General features: G+C 44.3%; 1 protein-coding gene across 1 annotated transcript in view; it reads right to left on the reverse strand.

Annotated features, from left to right (window-relative positions):
* The window catches only part of prtp (thioredoxin domain-containing protein pretaporter), a 58460-nt gene that overhangs the window by 12102 nt on the left and 25258 nt on the right, over positions 1 to 21100 (reverse strand). The window contains exons 5-7 of the mRNA XM_080278925.1: positions 14610 to 14765; positions 6010 to 6206; positions 1783 to 1915 (exon numbers count right to left, since the gene is read on the reverse strand). Coding sequence (XP_080135051.1) covers positions 1783 to 1915; positions 6010 to 6206; positions 14610 to 14765 — 486 coding nt within the window. The remainder of the gene's footprint in view (positions 1 to 1782; positions 1916 to 6009; positions 6207 to 14609; positions 14766 to 21100) is intronic.

Genomic DNA, 21100 nt, shown 5'->3' on the forward strand with positions numbered 1-21100 from the left:
TTCACAGTGTTTTTTTTTGGAGTATAGATTCAAAACTATTTGAAAATCATAGAATAGTGTTTCTAGTGATAATATCAGGCTGTGGTAATCATATTACGGGGTGTCGGGAAGTGTAAAGTGGAGACTTTTTACCCAACTTCAGAGTCTCCACAAGTCCTACAGTACTCGACGAAGGCTCAACAAGCATCCCAGGAGAAAGCTGAAGGCATGTTCCATATGCATATGTAATTATAATATTCTAGGACTAATAACTGATTTTTGGCAAATATTTTTACAAAGTCTGTCGGAGAGCGAATATCCTAGCAGGACACGCAAGAAGTGCCAAAACAACCCCGCGGTTTAGGGGTTAAGGGGTGGCCGTTTGTCTTTGAGTTTGTAGTTTTACAGGGAGGGGCACTAACCCTCCTGTCAACCCACTTGCTGACATGAAGGGAACATGTATCGTTTGGTTAAATGGTTCCTACTCAAGTACTGTAAATGGTTTCCTCGCTTACAGGAAACCATTAAGCATGTCACTCAATGTAAAGTAACCTGAAAAGGAAAGAAGACTAATAAAAGTGACAGGAAAGATGAAAGAAATATGAAGAGAGGAGGGCAGACAGAAAAAGAATGATAAAGGTGAAGGAAGAAGCACGTAGCACTACATCAAGTGGGTGTGTGTGTGTGTGTGTGTGTGTGTGTGTGTGTGTGTGTGTGTGTGTGTGTGTGTGTGTGTGTGTGTGTGTGTGTGTGTGTGTGTGTGTGTGTGTGTGTGTGTGTGTGTGTGTGTGTGTGTGTGTGTGTGTGTGTGTGTGTGTGTGTGTGTGTGTGTGTGTGTGTGTGTGTGTGTGTGTGTGTGTGTGTGTGTGTGTGTGTGTGTGTGTGTGTGTGTGTGTGTGTGTGTGTGTGTGTGTGTGTGTGTGTGTGTGTGTGTGTGTGTGTGTGTGTGTGTGTGTGTGTGTGTGTGTGTGTGTGTGTGTGTGTGTGTGTGTGTGTGTGTGTGTGTGTGTGTGTGTGTGTGTGTGTGTGTGTGTGTGTGTGTGTGTGTGTGTGTGTGTGTGTGTGTGTGTGTGTGTGTGTTTGTGTGTGTGTGTGTGTGTGTGTGTGTGTGTGTGTGTGTGTGTGTGTGTGTGTGTGTGTGTGTGTGTGTGTGTGTGTGTGTGTGTGTGTGTGTGTGTGTGTGTGTGTGTGTGTGTGTGTGTGTGTTCGACTCTGGACACAGGCTTCACAGCCTGCTATCAAGGCCCAGCAGTCCTCCTACATACCATACATCTCTACACGTCACCACTTCGGCGTTAACACCCACCGTCCATACTGAATACATGCTAGGGCTGTCTCATACAGGACTGGTGTATTGGTATTAGCGGAGGTATTTTTACGACATGTCGGCGGGTCTTCTGGTAAATCAGTAAAGCCTGATTTAATGAAATTCAAATCCTTAAACTGTTCCCTGCCCCAGCAGGGATTTGAACCTGGGTCCGTTAGAACGGCAGTCCACCTCTCTATCGACTAAGCCACGCCTCCACACCTACCACCACGTCACGCTATGAGTAAGAATGACCTCTTAGCCTTGCAAAAGCCGAGCTTTCATGTTTTTATGAAAGTGACAGTCAGTAGTACATATCAGGCTGCGAGATTATCTTCACTACAAACTGCTGTACTGAGGAATTCAAAATCATGAAAAAGATTCATTAGCTTCACATGAACAGTATCATATGAACATTCACATGGATGGACATCTCTGTCTTCACAAGGTACTTCTCAAATTCCATACAAATCATCCAAATTCATAATAATACTTACTTTCTGCTGACTGCACAGTGATCGGTTCACCTCCTGTGTGCAGTCCACCTTGGCAATAGTAACACTATCATGGCCAACAAACTTGCGGCCCAGTTCATCATACGTGGGAGCCATGCGCTTGCAATGCCCACACCTAAAAAAAGAAAATAATAACTTTAACAGTCAGTATCTTACCATCCCACTGAAGGCCCCAGAGGGCTAGAGGGGATGAGTAATAAAAATAAATTGGATTACAAAAAAAATATCAACAGTCATACACCTTAATCACATAAGGGGTGGCCACATGCAAATCACCTCCATGTTGCCCTGTCCTCTGCCATTTAGCAGCCTTCCCTCCGCTCTGACTGATGGGTCAGGGGATCAAGTCCACTAAAGGGTCAGTGGTAGACATCAGGAAGGGAATCCAGTCATAAAACGCTACACACCCCAAAATCAAAGCCCTCTACCCAGAGGCAACGCCTTAGCCCTTATCAAAAAAAGGTACACGGTGGTAATAAAAAAAAAAATTAAATAAAATAAAAAAATACAAAGAGAGAGAGAGAGAGAGAGTATACTGTATTACCAAACAATTGAGGTATTAAAGTACTGTACTACAAATCAACACATCCTGCTCAAACCTGGTGGTTTCCTTCCCTACAGCTAAATATAATCATCTGGCAATAGCTGCAATACAATATTTGAAATTACAGCTTGAATGGGTCACAATGACCAAAGACATATATATCTACCAGAGTACAGTACTGACATAACACTGACATCATTCAAAAAGGTGATCAAAATGGAGTAATTTATGCCCTCAACACAATTCTAATACAACCCATTTGAAACTTGCAAACTGGAAAAACATTCAATACACACCTGTGTAGCTAACTTATTAAGTGGTGGAGGCATGCAGGGAGTTAGATACGGAAGTGGGTGGGTAGGTAAGGAAGTCTATACACCTTGGTCATAATTTGCACGTGATCAAACAACACGATTCCCAAACAGTGTGAGCTGTCTCTTAATATCCGCAATGTCTGAAATTAACCATGCTGGTGAAGCCATGACAACAGAAGATGTGATTACTGCAACATCTGACAAGGACACATTACAGGGGGTGAGACAAGAGGTTACACTGATGCCAGCAACACCAGAAACACCAGAAGAGCTCTCTATGATGCAGATCAGCCGAATCTTGGCTGCTGAGGATGCCTTGACCCTTTGCCTGCAGCAGCCATGACAACACCTACTGAATGTGCTCAGTGCAGCGAAATAGGGAAAAAATTGTGTTTTCAACTTGTGTTTTAACTCATCCTTAATCTTAAGAGCTAAAATTTTTGTCAGTCTTGTGGTAGGTGGGGGCGCTCACCATCCACTCACTCGATGTAATGCTACTCTCGGGTGTCTGCCCTTTCCTCTCCTCCATCCTTCTTTCCTTCCATCCTCTTCTGTCTTTCTTTCCTTCATTCTTTCCTCGTTCTTCTGCCTACGGGTGACTTTACACTCCCTCTTCTGTCTTTCTTTCCTTCAGTCATTCCTCTTACTTCTGCCAGTCGGTGACTGTACACTGAGTGACATGCCAAATGGTTTCCTGTACACCAGGGAACCATTTACTATGCTGGGTGGTAACCATATAACCAAATTTTGGCACCTGGTGGTTTAGTGGGTAATTACAGAGCTCCAATCGGATTGAGCTGTTGAAGGTTTATGTCTGAGGGATGGTCGGGGTTTATTGCTCATGTAATGCCACTGAGGTGTGAATGAGGCCAGTCACTCTCATCTTAAATGTCATGACCAACTTGCCTAGCCCCAGGCTCCTACGCTCCTCATCAGGCAATGTAGGATTGGATGATGAATGAATGAATGGATGACAAACTTTAATCTTTCTACTATCATTTGCAACAAACTGCATGTCTAAAGGTACTCCCAGCCCAGAGAATAATTCGAGAGAAAACAAGGTGTGTTTTGACCATCTGATGCAGGAAATAGCCCAGCGAAGCAGAAACATCCACCAAACCACAAGATTTTTCCATAAAAAATAGGGTTACTGCCACATTACTCCATCACAATAATTACAATAATAATCCATCCATCCATCATCCAATCCTACATTGCCCCATGAGGAGCATAGGAGCCCGAGGCTAGGCAGTTGGTCCCGACATTTAAGATGAGAGTGACCAGCCTCACTCATCCCTAAGTGGCATTACATGAGCAATCAACCCCACCCACCCCTTGGATATAAACCTTCACCGGCTCAATCCGACTGGAGCGCAATAATTACCCACTAAACCACCAGGCGCCAAAATTTGGTTATATGGTTACCACCCAACGTAGTAAATGGTTTCCTGGTGCACAGGAAACCATTTGGCTTGTCACTCAGTGTAGAGTCACCCACAGGGTGAAGGTAGTGGAAAGAATGAAGGAAGGAAAGACAGAAGAGGGAGTGTAAAGTCACCCGTAGGCAGAAGGACAAGGAAAGAATGAAGGAAAGAAAGACAGAAGAGAATGGACGGAAAGAAGGATGGAGAGGAAAGGGCAGACACCCGAGAGCAGCACTACATCGAGTGAGTGGATGGTAAAAAAAATTCAAGCCAGTCTCATATGATTTTATCACGATATTCCACAACGTTTGCGCTAAACTTCAGCGAAACAGTAGCAATGTGAGGAAAATCATTGCAAACTTTTTAAAACTTCATGAGACTTTTATTACTACTTACTTTTGTAAAACTTATTGATATAATGTCATGAGTCATTCCATAGCATTGTTGCACACTTTGCAACCACAAAAATGTTCATTAGCTAATGCACTTAGTATACAGCTTCACTGATTATCGCAAAAATATCACTAAATCACTTGTATCTGATCACAATAATTCACAATATAAAATAACACTTTCAGCCACTCTCGTATAATTTGGGTGTATTATTTATGAGAGAGTGAGAGAGACAGAGAGAGAGAGAGAGGCAGCAAAAAGGTTTAGACCAACTCACTGAGGGTACGTGTACACATGTGCGTGTTTGTAAGTATGCTAAGTACTAGGGTAATTATCAGTTTAAAAGTTTAACCCCTAAAGTTGGAGTCCCTCATCCACCAAATGAATTTTCCCCCATAAGTTATGTGTATCAACTGGTGTGATATCAAATAGCACGCGCTCGCGCATCCACCACAAAGGTGTGTTAATTGGGACCAAGGCGTAGGTAGGTAGATAGGCAATATAGAGAAATAGATAGGAAAGTCACCAGGAAAGTAGGTAGGCAGGGAGAACAGGCAATTATGTAAGGGCGTTGGTTCTTAGGTCAGCATTTGGATAGAATGGGAAGTGGGTTGGGAATAAGTAAGGTGGGTGGGTAGGTAGGTAGGTAGGCAAGTAAGTGGGCAGGCAACACGGAAGGGAGGTAGTTAGTTGGACGGACATGTAGGTAAGCAGGTAAAAAGGTGGGGAAGAAGACAGATGGACAAGCAAATAGAGAAGAGCAGTAGGTAGGATGACAAGAAGCAAACGGTAGGAAGACGAGAAGCAAACGGCGACAAGAAGTGAAAGTTATGCCTTCACATGCTAAAGGAATAATTTATAGCTTAATACCTTCCCATGAAAGGATCACATTGTCAGAGTGGCTGCAAAACCTGGTGTCTTCACACAACAAAGAATCCACTGTACAGTAAACAGCAAGGATTATACACAACTTTGTCTTTGGAGCCCTAGCGTGGCCACAAGCAGCTTATACAGTATACAGACATAATATTGAAGAGGTTAATGAAAGTTATATCTTGCCTACCATCATGCACTGAAAGTCTAAATTATGGCAAATAAAATCATTTCATGGTACAGTAGCTAGATTTCCTTTTTCTTCATCATTCATTCATTCATCATCCAATCCTACTTTGCCACATGAGGAGTGCAGGAGTCCGGGGCTAGGCAAGCTGGTCCTGACATTTAAGATGAATGTGACCAGCCTCACTCATCCCTGAGTGGCATTACATGAGCAATAAACCCCAACCATCCCTTGGATATAAACCTTCACCAGCTCAATCCGATTTTCTTCAAATAATTTTATTAATTTTAGGGTGACTTTTCAGGCACATGCAATTGGGCATAGCTGCTCTTAATCAACTCCTTCAGTACTAAAGATGAATACAAATGCTGATGTATGCAGGCATGTTGGAGCCTTTGGTAGTTTGATTATCATGAAAAAAGTGTAATCACAGTAAAGGGATTAAGGACTCACCTCTGTCCTCTGGAAACTCACCATGGTGCAAAGAACTTGACCAATGTGAAGCCCTTCTCAATAGCATTCTCAAAGTTTTCTGCAGTGAGGATAACTGTGGGTGCATCTGGCTGGGCACCTGTGTTGTCACCACCCTCACTCCCCTCATCTAATGCTAGCATAGATTCTGTGAAGCGCTTTAGATCCTCATGACTTCGGTCACCTGAATACTTCTTGATCTGAATCAGTGAAAGATAGTTTTATCTTACTATTACTAGTAATGGGAAAGTATTTATCACAACATATTTCATTTACAATAAAATATTACTGGGTACAGCTGGGCTCTGCATAAACATAAGTCATCACCATGGTCAGTCCATGACTAAAGTCTATCTATCTATCTATCTATAGCCCGACGCCCTAATCCCGCAAAGGGTGGCCGCAGACAAAACGCCTCCTAGTCACTCTGTCACCCACCATTTGACTCCCCTCCCCCCAGCTCACCCCCCCCTCCCTCATATACCTCTCAACTCCATCCCTCCACCTCATCCTCGGTCTACCCCTCCCTCTCCCTCCCTCCACCTCACCTACATACACCCTCTTAGTCAGTCTTTCATTCTCCATCCTCTCCACATGTCCAAACCACCTCAGTGTATTTCTCCTAATCTTTTCAACCACATCCACATCTACCCCACAACGTTCCTTCACTTCTTCATTCGTCAACCTGTCCCTCCACGTCACTCCACATGCTCCTCTCAAGTAACTCATTTCCACTGCTCTCACTCTTGACTTGTTCCCTTCTTGCAAGGTCCACGCCTCGCTTCCATACGTCAGGGTAGGGATCACAATACCATCATGCAGTGACTTCTTAACTTCCATACTCACCTCCCTATTTCTCATCACTGCTTTCAGTGTACCAACAACCTTCCTTCCCTGCTGTACCCTTTCATTTACTTCATCCCCCAAAGTTCCATCCTTACTCATCACACTACCCAAGTACTTGAATGCACTCACATTCTCCATATCCTCACCATCCAACCTCACTGCACACTCAGTGACTTCATTCCTCTCAAACACCATAACTTTACTTTTGTTTACATTAACTTTCAGCTTCCTCCTCCTACACACTGTCCCAAATTCATTCACCAAACCTTGCAACTCCCATTCATCTTCACTCAACAATACTGTATCATCAGCAAACAGCAACACCGGAAGCTTCCAAATCTCACCCTCATTCATTAGGGCCACCCCCACATCCACTGCCCTACCTTGAACCTCCTTTACAACCCCATCCATATATATATTAAACAGCCATGGAGACATTACACACCCCTGTTTCAGTCCCACATTGAGATCAAAGAACTCACTCAGCTCACCATCCACTCGCACCATAGCCCTAGCTCCCTCATACATACTCTTCACAGCACTCAACAATTTCCCCTCCACTCCATATATTCTTAATACCTTCCACATACCTTGCCTATCTATTCTGTCATAAGCTTTCTCCAAGTCCATGAAGGCAGCATACACTTTCCTTCCCTTCTCTAGATACTTCTCCACTAAACATCTTAGAACAAATATCTGGTCTACACACCCTTTTCCCTTCACTAAATCCCCCTTGTTCTTCTCCAACTAGCTCCTCTGTCATATGCCTAACCCTATCAATGAGTATTCTACCATATATTTTACCAGTCACACTAAGAAGGCAAATACCCCTATGGTTACCACATACTTCTCTCTCCCCTTTTCCTTTGTACAGAGGAACAATTATACCTGATTTCCAGTCCTCTGGAACCCTTCCCTCTTCCCAAGCCAATCTACACAACTAAAGTACTGTGCAGTATTGTAAGACTGGACCACAATACTTTGGAGGGGTAAGTCAGACCTCACTACAGTGGATTAGGACACGTTGGCAGGTTGCCAGTCTGGCAATTATAGGCGAGGGCTAACTTTTGTTCAGTTCAATTATCCAGCCAAGAACTGAACCTAAACCCTGCAATTATGAGAGCGGTCTATTGGTTAGACTACCATGCTATCAGTGTGAAAGATGTTACCAGTAACATTTTCTCTCTGATCAAATGCCCAGGACTACCTTCACACCTAAAACTCACTTACCAGTAACATTTTCTCCCTGATCAAATGCCCAGGACTATCTTAACACTTAAATCTCACAACTATGTTGGCATTAAAATAAGGTCAATTTTCTTTTAAAAGTATTTTTGGTGTCAAATGTATTTCAATCCCTATATCATGCAGAATTTCTGTTGCCAAGCTCATCATAAGAGGTAACTGATATTAACCAATTATGACTACGCTCCTGCCACTACATTACAGAACTGTTAAATGCAAAGGCTGTTTATGCTGAGAATCCACTACAACATGGTTACTTCTTACTGAGTGGAGGGGGAGGGAGATGATGTGTAATTTTTCATTTTATTTTTCTGTCTCGTAAAACCAAATCTACCAAGACAGAACTCAGTGGAGTGCATCTCTCCAGCAAGGGCAACGTAATTTCCAAACCACTTGTCATAATGGGTTAGGTTTTCTCACCACTGACTAGCGTTTTGCAAAAAGTATTTTCTGGATCCAGAATCAGTCCTGATCAGTTCCAAAAGTTATTCAACTGCTCCCACGGACATGGGCTATCTACCCACCAAATTTGGTCCAAATCTCTCTTTTTGTTTTCAATGATCCTGCTAACAAACAAACAAACAAAAAACAAACAGGGGTGAAAACATACTCTCCTTGTTGGAGAGAACAAGGAAGACAGGTCCCTAACCCATGACTAGCAATTTCTTTGATATACCTGTATTTAATCCTCCGGCTGCAAAATGAATTTCATGTGATATTTTGGTAACAGTGTGCCTTCCAGAATCTCACTAATTTTATCATCATCATCATCTCCAATGACTTAATCCCTCCTGGGAACCCCCAGAGAGAGGATGGCTGTGACTCGAGTGCCTCCAAGCTACCTCACTCAACCTCTACCTCCTCCTCTTCCAACTCTTCTTCAATGTAGTGTTCCACTCTTTTCTTCCACACCAAATAAGGAAGGCCTGCTTCTACCTACACTGTTTTCTATATCACTTTCACACACTTTCCTAGCATCCGATCTATGGGTGTTCTTTGTATGTCCTTACCATCTCAATGTGTTCCTCTTTATCCATTCATCTATTCCACACCTCACTCCAAATCCCTTTTCTTCCATTCCATAATACCCATAAATTTCACTATTTCTAATGTCCTCAGTCCTCTTTCATTACTTTCCCCCCCCCCCCACACTCCATGTTTCCTGATGGTAAGATTGAAAGCAGGCCTACAAATGTGAGTGAATGTGTGTATGTATGCGCCAATGCAAGACTGTGCATGTAGGGTGAAAGAAGAGTTCTGGACAAATGTGAAAGCATGCATGGAAAAGTTTGAAAGGAGTGAGAGAGTGTTTTTGATTGGAGATGTGAAGGGAAAAGTAGGGAATGTGAAGGTGGATGGAGCAGTTGGCAAGTGGGGTGTGCCTGCGGAAGTCGATAATAATGGCAGTGATCTAGTGGACAATTGTGCAGGGAGAGGTTCGTGACAGCCAATATCCTCTTTAGACACAAAATGATCCACGGGTATACATGACAAGTGATGAGAAGGGTGGGTGGTGAAATGAACAAACAGAAGGCAATGACTGATTATGTGTGTGTGGATAACAGAATGAGAAGGTGTGTAATGGATGCAAGTGCACACACAGGTTTGGGGAGTGGACTTTCTAACATCCATGTGGTGGTGGTGGTGAAAGTCAAGGTTCAAATGCAATGGAGGAATACCCGGAGGGAATGATTGGAAGTTGTAGTTCAAACACAGAGGGCAGAAAGGTTGCAAGAGGATGGAAAAAAGGCAGAATATAAGAGAGATGTGGAGTGACGATAGAGTAAATATGATTTGAAGCAGATGGGGGAGGTGGAAGGTGTGTGCAAGATATACACTGAAGAAATCTGTGCAGCATGTAAGGTGGTGTGTGGGGTGAAAAAAAGATGAAAGGGGGTGCAAGGAACAGCCTGGTGGACTGAAGAGGTGAGACACGCTGTGGCACAGAAGAAGAAAGCATATAGTGGGTGAATGGGAGGCAGAGGCATGGAGGAAGCTGAGAGATGGAAGAGAGTTATATGCAGAGAAAAAGAGAGACGTGAAAAGAACAGAAAGAGGGAGTAAGAAGAGAGTGGATGAGAAATTTGGAAGGAATTTGAGCGTAAAGTGGAGGGAATGTATGAAAATGTTCTGGAAAGAGGTAAAGAGAGTAAGACAGGGTGATAAAGAAGTTAGTCGGGGAGTGAAAGATAAAAATGGTAGATTGCTAGAGGAGAAGGGAGAAAAAGGGAGAACACTTTCAGGAACTGTTATGCATTGAGAATGAATGTGATGCGAGGATAAGTGCCTGGGGAATGGTTGGGAGAAGAGGGAGGTGAGAAGATAGGAAGAAATCATTAGGATGGAAGTACTGGAAGCAATGAAGAAAGTCAAAATGGGGATTGCCCCAGGAATAGATGGAGTATGTGGTGAAATGCTGAAGCATGGGGGGAGAGATAGTGGCAGAATGGATGTGGAAGATGTGCAGATTGGCCTGGGAGGAAGATAGAGTCCCAGAGGATTGGAAGTCAGGAATAATTATTCATCTGTACAAAAGAAATAGGGAAAAAGAAGTGTGTGGTAATCACTGGGGCAATTGTCTTCTTAGCGTAATAGGAAAAGTGTATGGTAGGATACTTACTGACAGAGTTAGGGAAATAACAGAGGAATTAGTTAGTGAAGAACAGGGAGGTTTTAGGAAGGGACAGATATTCATTCTTAGTTACTGGCAAAGTTTCTCGAGACGGGAAAGAAGTTGTATGCAGCCTTCATGGACTTGGAGAAAGCATAATTATGAAAGGGTGGATAGACAAGGAATGAAGAAAATATTAAGAATATATGGAGTAAATGGGAAGTTGCTGAATGCTGTGAAGAGTATGTAATGAAGGTGCGAAGGCTGCAGTGCATGTAGACAGTGAATTGAGCGAACATTTCTATCTGAATGTTGGATTGCAACGGGGATGTGCCAAGTCTCCGTGGTTGTTCAATCTGTATATGGATGGGGTTATAAATGAGATACACGGTAGGGCAGTGGATGTTGGAGCATCCCTATTGAATAAGGTCAGCGTTTGGAAACTTGCTGTACTGTTGTTTGCAGATGATACAGTATTGTTAAGTAAAGATGAAGGGGTACTGCAAGGCTTGGTGAGTGAGTTTGGAAGTGTGTGTAAAAAACGGACTCTAAAGGTGAATATAGGGAAGAGTAAAATTATGGTCTTTGAGAGAAACGTATTTACTGGTTGTACAGCGAGGTTGGATGATGAGGAAATGGAAAATATGAGTGCATTTAAGTACATGGGTAGTGTGATGCATATAGATGGAAGTCTGGAGGGTGAAGTGCTTAAAAGGGCACAACAAAAAAGAAACGTTGCTGGTCATCTGAAAGCAGTGATAAGGAACAGAGGTGGTAGGTGGGGGCACTCACCATCCATGCACTCGATGCAGTGATGCTCTCGGTTGTCTGCCATTTCCTCTCCTTCTTCCTTCTTTCCTTCCATCCTCTTCTGTCTTTCTTTGCTTCATTCTTTCCATGTCCTTCTGCCTACGGGTGACTTTACACTCCCTCTTCTGTCTTCCTTTCCTTCATTCTTTCCACTTCCCTCTGCCAATGGGTGACTACTCTGAGTGACAAGCCAAATGGTTTCCTGTACACCAGGAAACCATTTACTACCCTGGGTGGCAACCATATAACCAAATTATGGCACCTGGTGATTTATTGGGTAATTACGGCACTCGAATCGGATTAAGCCGGTGAAGATTTATATCAGTGTTGTAGGTCTCGAGACTGGTCTTGGTCTTGAGACCAGTTTGATGTGGTCTGGGTCTTGACCTTGGTCTCGCTTGACATGGTCTTGGAGTTTTGTCTCGAGACCAGGTCGAGACAGCATTACAAAGTGCATCTCAGTGTGGGGAAGGTCGGAATTTATGATCATACACGGAGAAAGATCATGGCTGATTCGATTCACGGCCCACCATACAGCGTTGTACTGTCTATAGATACTGCCTGGCTAGTGCTACGGTGATGATGCATGAGCTGAGCCCTGCGAGCGGCAATAGAGTGCGTGCGAGTCGAGAGAGCACACATGACATGGCCATTCTCGCAGTGATAACCTCCGTTTGAACGCATGCATGTTTGCAGCTGTGTTCACCTCCGTGTACTTCATATACGTGTATAGTGTATGCAATCCCCGCACCCTTCATACACGTACATCACAGGTTATCTAGTTCGCTTGGAAAACGTAACCACAAAAATTTTGTTTTCCTATGTTTGTTTCTTCATGCCAATGAAGCAATTAGAGCAGAAATATTTTACCTAAATGTTCAGTTGTTCACATATAATAAATTTTGCAAATGTATTTCCTCCCTTACTGGGGTACAGCCAGGATTTTGGAGCAATGGGAGCCTTACAAACAGGGCAGGACAATACAATTTGCACAGTACAGACCAAAAGCATTCAGATAATAGTCAGATTTACAAAAAATATTTTTATATGCCTTGTCTTGGTCTTGGTTTTGGTCTCGGAGGGTCTGGTCTTGACCTTGGTCTCGGAGGATCTGGTCTTGGTCTCAGAGGGTCTGGTCTTGGTCTTGGTCTCGAGGTGCCTGGTCTTGACTACAACACTGGTTTATATCCAAGGGATGGTTGCAGTTTAATGCTCACGTAATGCCACTCAGGGATGAATGAGACTGGTCACTCTCATCTTAAATGTCAGGACCAATATGCCTAGCCCTACGCTCCTCATGGGGCAATGTAGGATTGGATGATGGATGGATGGAAGAGAAACAGGGAAGTGTGCATGGAAGTAAAAAAGTTGATGTATGACAGTATTGTTATACCAACTCTAATGTATGGAAGTGAAGCTTGGACCTTGTTGGAAGGACACAAGTCGAGAGTGAGAGCTGCGGAAATGAGTTATTTGAAAGAAGCATGTGGAGTTACATGGAGTGACAGACTGACAAATGAAGTGAAGGAGCATCATGGTGTGAATGTGACAGAAAGCTTTATGATAAATACACTGAGGTGGTTTGGCAATGTGGAGAGGATGGACAGCGAGAGACTAACAAGGACAGCGTACGTAAGTGGGGTGGAAGGGGGAAGAGGGAGGGGAAGGCCAAGGGTGAGATGAAGGGATGGAGTGGAGAGGTGTATGAGTGAGGGGGGTGTGAGCTGGGAGCAGGGCAGTAATACGGTGGGGGACCGGATGACATGAAGGCCATTTGTTCGTGGCCACCTCTTACCGGTACGTGATTAACCCTCTCAGGAAACCTGGCCCGCACACCCCTACTGGTTTCAGCCCAACACGACATTTTCCCCGTGCTGAAAGTGTGGTTAATACTTTTGTTACAGAATGGGCCCTAATACATATCCTAATTATTCTTTTGTTGCACTGGAAAGCCACAACATGTAGCTTTCTTTTGTTCTCAGCCTGTAAATTTGTAAACGTATAAATTTAAGCATGTGAGTACAGTACTATACTGCATTCATTCATGAAGACATTAGAACCTTTTGAGAAAGTAAAATATCATCATCACCATCATCATCCTGACCTCCTTTCCCACCCTAGGACAGAGTGAGGTGTATCAACGTCCAGACAGACCGAGTTTGCCTAATACAATGGGCCACGCTTCCATTCATTCATCATTACAAGCCCCCCGAATCCTGCCTCTATCCGATATGCCAAGAAACTTTCACCACATTCTGTAGCTTCACATAAATGTATCTGACAGCTTCAAACTGAATGCCTTCACGTTAAAAAGGGGTGCCAAATCACTGATCAAGCACTTCTTCTCACAACATCCATCCAGTCAGATCGATCTCATGTCAGTCCCCACGCCTCACCAACTTCCATACCTCTCTTCCTCATACACTCATCCATCATATCCCTCCACCTTCTTGGCCTACCTCGCCTCCTCCCTCCTTCAAATTCACTCAGATATACCTCTTTCACCACTCTTCTGTTTGACTTATTTTGCATTGTTACATGAAAATTTGCTGTAGTTCTATTTTCTGGTCCCAGTCAAAGCTAGATTTATTGTAATACTGTATATAAGCCACTAAAAGTAAAAGATTGTCACTTCCAACTTGCACCAGCAAGACACGTGTTTACAGTCACGCACACCATAGCCAGACATACGTGCCTATAATGCGTATGAAAGAAGAATTTACGCCTTTTCTTTCTTGTGTTTTTTCATCCAGTGGTTCATACGCGTCTAAATGCATGTGAAAACCATGAGGGAGGGTAAGTAGATTATACAAACCAAACATGTGTGAAAACTGTGAAAGGGTTTAGGAGTCTGGCAATAGACAGAATGATCGGCAAAATGTGTGTTCTATGTTTGACAAATGGCCATACAACGTATGACAGAACCTTTTTCATGCTGATGTCAGTGCTGAATGTTTTCCATCTGTCCAGCTGTTAGCTGGCCAAAATGTGCTCTGACAGCCCAAAACGGCCAATACAAAGGCCTCTTCATCTTATCACATCAGTACAATACTATCATTCACTACAGTATTTATTTGCTGCCAAGTCTGACCTTCTTGCCATCTGAGAACCATAGTAGTGTTGGGTAGCCCTTAACTTCATTCTCATCACAAAGTGCCTTGAACTGTGTGCAGTCTACCTTCCCAATGGTAACAGAGGCATCATGCTCAAATGATGCTGCAAGAGCCTGCCATGCAGGTGCCAGTCTCTGTAAGGGATAACAAAATATTTTAAGAAGATGATAATAAAAACCTGAAATAGAGCATGATATATGTTCTCTTGTAAAGCACTGGAACTTATTTCACTGACAGGATGCTTACTGTACTATGGTAAAACCTTTTCTGTATTCAGTTAAAAATACTTTTTAATTCAATATGAAGCATCCCTAGAGTCAAATAAGAATAATTTTATGTTATGAATCTCTGAAACTGTAAGCCTGAAGCATGTTTTTATTATTGTGTACAGTACAATATACTGCATTCTAAATAAATGAAACATGTCATTCACCTTTAATTCTCGGCATTGAACTGGTGTACAGTAATCACTCCAATATCCGGATCAATAGAGCCATTGGTAGGTTCGGATATTGGTTTTGTCCGGATATTGGGCCCCAGCTTATGGACTTGTACTTACGGACCCTAACACAGAGAAACACCTATACAACTCCCTCCGGACATGCATAGCACCTATTTAACACCCAAATCACACCAATAAGGCACATAAATGACTGAAATAAATGCAATAGACACATAAAATGTGGGTTTAGAAGTATGTTCATACATTAATAAACATTCTGGTACTTATGGACTCTAACCGAACCTAACCTAACCGAACCTAACCGAACTCTGAAAAACACATTCCTACTGCACATGCATGAGGTAAGTTTAGTATGGAAAGAAGTACAGTATGACACTTTCTGGTAAGTATAGTATGGGAAAAAATACAACATGAAACATTCTGGTAAATATAGTATGGAAAATAGTACAACATGAAACATTTTGGCTACTTACAGCAAGTCCCTGGCCACCTCGATGAATAACCGCCTCCTCTCGGACTCTGACAGTAAGAACGATTTCCTGAAGCACTTGCACTACACTCTTCCCTGAAGTCTTGCACTGAACTTAGTCACTAACACACAGAAGTCCGTTCTTTTCACAGTGTTCACTTTAGTCCAAATAATGTTCCATTAAATTTAAGTGTTGCACATTAACTTTTCCCAAGTTTTTTAAGTTTCCAAAGCCAAAACAAAGAAGGTTAGTTACGTTAAATTTCTTTTCTACTTAGTCTTTTCTCCCAACTTGAAAACCTTAACACAACACACCGTTTTTTTCACTGCACAACACTCAAAATTCCCGTGTGGTCTAGTGGAGAAGTTCTTGCTGTTTATTCACTGTCAGAGCCCGAGAGTATCACTGGCAGGCGTCCAAGGGGTGCATCGGTGGGTAGTGGTGATGGCGTACCGACCTACAGAAGACTCTGAAGACAGCCGCAAACTCACGTCGAGCGGTGACTCCACTGTAGCTGATGTGCTGGGCTGTGGCTCGGAGCATGAGGGCCTGTCTTGGGAGGCAACGGAGTGGAACCAGGGCTTGGCACAGCGGGGTCACGGGCCTGAAAAAACTGTCAATCGTTGACTGGACGCAAGGACCGACGATTCTGGCGATTGATGATGCGCTGCCGGAAAGCACGCACTTCCTCCACGAGTCCCAAGGGCCCCATCTCCCTGTCGCAGTCCGGGTGTTCCTGGTAGTCTAGGACGAACTCTCGATGTTCCCGGGTGCGCTCAGCTTGGGGATGGCTGGAGTAGTGTCCTGCTGGGCGGCGTCTGCATCATCATCGCCTTTCGTCGTCGGAATCTTCAAGTTCGGGACTGACACCAGCAACCGAAGATGCGATCTCGATATCAGACAACGTCTGATACCCAGGATCGCCCTCGTCGTCGTCCAACCACTCACGAACATCGTCCACATCAACATCGTCGCCGTGCGTACGCAGCCGTGCATGGAAGTCATCCACGTCAAACCCTAGGAAATCGTACTCCACATCTGTTCCGAGAAGCAGACGAGACCAACCATTTTCAAGAGTTTTCACAGGGACTTCCTTCCATGCACTAGCCCAGTTGTACAGCGCAGACTTGATGTTGTAGCGGCGAAGGTTTTCCAAAGTCCGCTTGCCTCGAGTGTCACGTCCTTCCCTGCGCTCGTCCTCGTCCTCGAGAACCACCATCACCTCGTCCAGGAACTTCCGACGGTACAGGCACTTTGTTGCCACGATCACTCCTTGGTCCATTGGTTGAATGAGAGCAGTCGTATTAGGTGGCAGAAACATGCACCTAATACGGCCATTCTCAGCAACCAAGTCCTTGTCGCACGGGTGGGCAGGTGCATTGTCGAGGAGAAGGAGAGAACTTTACCTGGTCGCGAGGAATTCCCAGTGTCTTCGTCTGGTAATGTATGACCTCCTTGATGAAGTGATGGTGAAACCAGTCTTTGAAAATCACAGCTGTGAACCATGCTTTCAAAGAATGGTACCATACGACAGGAAGGACATCCATCACCCCACGAAGGCACCGAGGCTGCTTTGCACGGCCAACAATAACGGGCTTAAGCCGGTGCATGCCGTTAGCATTGGCACAACACAAAGCAGATATCCGTTCCTTAGAAAGCTTGCGGCCAGGTACACGCTTCTCCGTCTCATCGGCGAGAGTGTTCGTTGGCACCGAGCGATAGAATAGGCCAGTTTCGTCAGCGTTATAGACTTGACCGAGAGTGAGGCCCTCCCTGTCGATCAAGCCTTTCACCTTGTGCCGAAACTCGTCCACTCCATCCTCGTTAGCGTCCAATGCTTCGCCATGTGCTTTACGGTTAGTAAGGCCATGTCGCAACTTGAACGCGAAGAGCCAACCCTCGGATGCCTTGAAGTCTAGGGCGTCGTGAAGCCTTGCAAACTTCTCAGCAGCAGCCTTCAGCTCCGTTCCACGTACCATCACACCAGCTGCACGTTGCTGTCGATACCAAATCAACGTGGAGCGGTCGATCTCTGCATACTTGGGGGTAACATAACCTTCCTCTCCACGTTGCGTTTGCTTCTCGACGAGAAGTCAGCCGTGTACTGCATGAGCTTGTCTCGGGAACGCTTGATATCAAACAAAGTCGACCGGGCCAGGTTGAACTCGCGGAGAATGCGAGAGGAAGACCAACCCGCATCAACCTTCTCCAATATCTCCCGTTTCTTCTCCAGAGTCAACACCACTCTCTTCCTTTTCTCAGGAGGCGGGGCCATCATCACACACACTAAGAGTAGGGCAGAGAGCAGCAGGAGGCCTTGCAGCAAGTACGGCACCACCACAAAAGCGAGCACGTGGGCAGCCATGGCGAAGAGCGTAGGTCTTGTCGCGGTGAGAGACAGGCGGGAAGTGGGGAGGATGCAGCGGCGCTCTATCGGACGTCGGAGGAATGACGAACCAAAACAATGCTCTCACGCGGCGCGCGCGGCAAGTTCAAATTACGGACGGCAAAAAATCGATTTTTTTTCCAATTTTTTTGGATTTTCGGACCATTTTGGGAATGTTTGATCCCAGGACGATAAGGTTCGGTTAGTGGGGATGTTCGGATATTGGGCGTCTGGATATTAGAGGGATTACTGTATTTATAAAAATATTTTTCTATTCAGTCCTGGTACATTACATGTTAAAGTTACAGGAGGTGAGGAGTGTGTGCAGCAGCACAAACTACTGATCTGTGATATGGTGCTTAAAGAATGAGTGATGAAAAAGAGGACTTATGTACCTAGGAGGAAAATATGGAAGCTGGAAAACCAAGTAGTAAGGGATGCCTTCTACAGCGAGATGAGGAGGGAGGTGGCTGAACAGGGAGCCGTGGACAGAGGCGTTAATGATTAGTACAGAGCCCTCAAGAACAATCTCTTGAGACTTACTGATGTAATATGCGGTTGGACAAGAGGACCACCAAGACATAAAGTAACTTGGTGGTGGGATGAGGATGTAGAAGCTGCAGTTAAGGAGAAAAGAAGGCTTTTCCAGGAATGGAAGAAGGGTGGTAGCAAAGAGGAATACTTGGCTGCCAAGCATAGGGCTGGAAGAGAGGTATACAGAGCAAAGTCTGAGTCACAGAGACTTTTACTTGATAACCTAAATTGTGGGGAAAGGAAAAATATTATATTTAGGTGGCAAATCAAATGAAGAGGGATAATCGGGATATTATAGGTGAGCAGTGTGTGAAGAATGATGAAGGAAGGGTAGTGGTGAACAGTGAGGATATTAAAGATGCATGGAGAAAGCATTATGGCCGGTTGTTGAATGAGGAGTTTGACTGGGTTTGGAGCCAGCAGATCCAGTGTTTGGCCCTTGGCCTTTGATTGATGCTGCTACTGTGAGTGAGGCAATAGGCAGGATGAAGGTGGGGAAGGCAGCAGGTGTGTCTGGGTTGACTGCCGAAATGTTGAAGGCCTCAAGAGATATAGGGGTGAGGTTAGTCACTGACCTGATAAATAGGATTATTTATGAGTGTGTTGTCCCAGATGATTAGCTGAAAAGTGTAATTGTAAATGTGTATAAAGGGAAGGGTGATGCCCTGGAAAGAGGAAATTATAGAGGTATAAAGCTTTTAGATCAGATAATGAAGGTAATGGAGAGAGTTATGATTATGGAGAGAGTTTTAGAAGGTATGATTAGAGAAAGAGTGAATATTGATGAGATGCAGTTTGGGTTTATGCCAGGTAGGGGGACCACTGATGCCATATTCATTGTTCGACTGCTTCAGAAAAATATATTGGTTAAGAAAAGGGATCTGTATTTGTTTTTGTTGATTTGGAAAAGGCCTTTGACAGAGTCCCTTGAGAGGTGGTGAAGTGGGCAATGAGAAAGCTTGGCTTGGAGAAGTGGCTGGTCAGGGTGATTATGGCTATGTATGTGGGTGCTCGCACCCAGGAAATAGTGAATGGAGATTTGAGTAATTAGTCTTCCTTGAACGTTGGTGTGCATCAGGGGTCAGTTTCGAGTCCCATGTTGTTTATCATGGTACTTGAAGCCCTCTCACGTGACTTCAGAAACAGACTCCCATGGGAGATGTTATATGCTGATAATTTGGTGTTGACTGCAAAGAACGAAAGGGAGGCAGAGGAAAGGTTTAGGAATGGAGAGATGGTATGGGGCACAAGGGCTTAAGGGTAAATGCAGATAAAACAAAAGTGATGATATCCAGAGTTGGTGGCGGTACTGTCAAAGACGAGGGAAAGTGGGCATGTGCAGTTTGCCATAAGGGCGTGGGAAGTAATTCCATCTTGTGCGGTGTTCGTGATAAATGGGTGCACAAGAGATGTAGTGGTATCAGAGGTAGACTGCGAGATAATGCTGATTTTATGTGTATGGCATGCCAGGGAGTGCAGGTGGAGACTCAGGCATGAAAGGATTGAACTTGCTAGTGAATCTCTTGAGCGTGTGGAAGAGTTTTGTTATTTGGGAGATGTGTGCTGGAGGTGGGGCTGCAACTAGCTCTGTGGCTAGGGTGAGAAGTGGTTGGACGAAGTTCAGGGAGCTCTTGCCTCTCCTGACATTGAGAGGACTCTCTCTACGTGCTAAGGGGTCTTTGTATGCAGCATGTGTTAAAGTGTAATGCTGTATGGTAGTGAGACCTGGGCAGTAAAGGATGAGGATATTTGCAGGCTCAGACGTACAGAAATGACAATGATTAGGTGGATGTGCAGTGTGTCTATGTGTGCAAGGGCTTGGGGGGCTAGGTTTACGATGGAAGAGCTGAGAGGTAAGATGAGACTGGAGTGTACTGGTGTTGTGATGAGGAGAGGTAGATTGAGATGGTTTGGGCACGTGGAAAGGACGGGGGATGATAACTGGGTGAGGAAGGTGAGAAGTGTTAATGTTGGGAGTGGGGCTGTGAGGGGTAGACCGAAAAAGACATGGGACGAGGTCATTAAGTGTGACCTCAGGGTTAAGGGACTGAACAGGGAGGCTGCAATAGATCCTGCAGCATGGACAGCCACCATTAGGTGACCAAGGCCGATGCATGCAAGCATGTTGGAGCCTTTAAAAACGATTAAAAATAAAACGAGTCCTGGTACATTACAATCATTATCCAGCTTTTATACTCTTCTGCTGTACACATACACAATAAGATTGAGGAACTCATCTTACCACAGCCATAAATCAAGAGGAAGTGTTCTTCACTTTACAATTATTGTATGCAGCACGAGTTTGAAGTGCAAACCATTCTTTCCAGGTACAGTCTATTAGGAGTGAAAAGCTTTATCATTGCCAGAAGCTGATTTTTTTCCCCAGAATGAAGTCTGGTGGATGTACCCTCCCAGAAAATTGCTCAGGGATAGCTGCAACCATCACCAAGTGCTTTAAGATAGAAAAGCAATTTCAACCAACTGGTGTAGATCTAAGATGTCAAAAGTACTCCACCTCTGCAGCAAATGGGAACTCCATCCCCAGTCTTAGTTTTTTAAGTTAGAGGCAGCTTCTGCAGCACTAGGGAGTCCTTCCTACTTCTGTATGGTCTCTGG

The sequence above is a fragment of the Coenobita brevimanus genome, chromosome 76 (genome assembly GCF_032717465.1).
Source record: "Coenobita brevimanus isolate Jiangsu-jjx chromosome 76, ASM3271746v2, whole genome shotgun sequence".
Taxonomy (NCBI): Eukaryota; Metazoa; Arthropoda; class Malacostraca; order Decapoda; family Coenobitidae; genus Coenobita; species Coenobita brevimanus.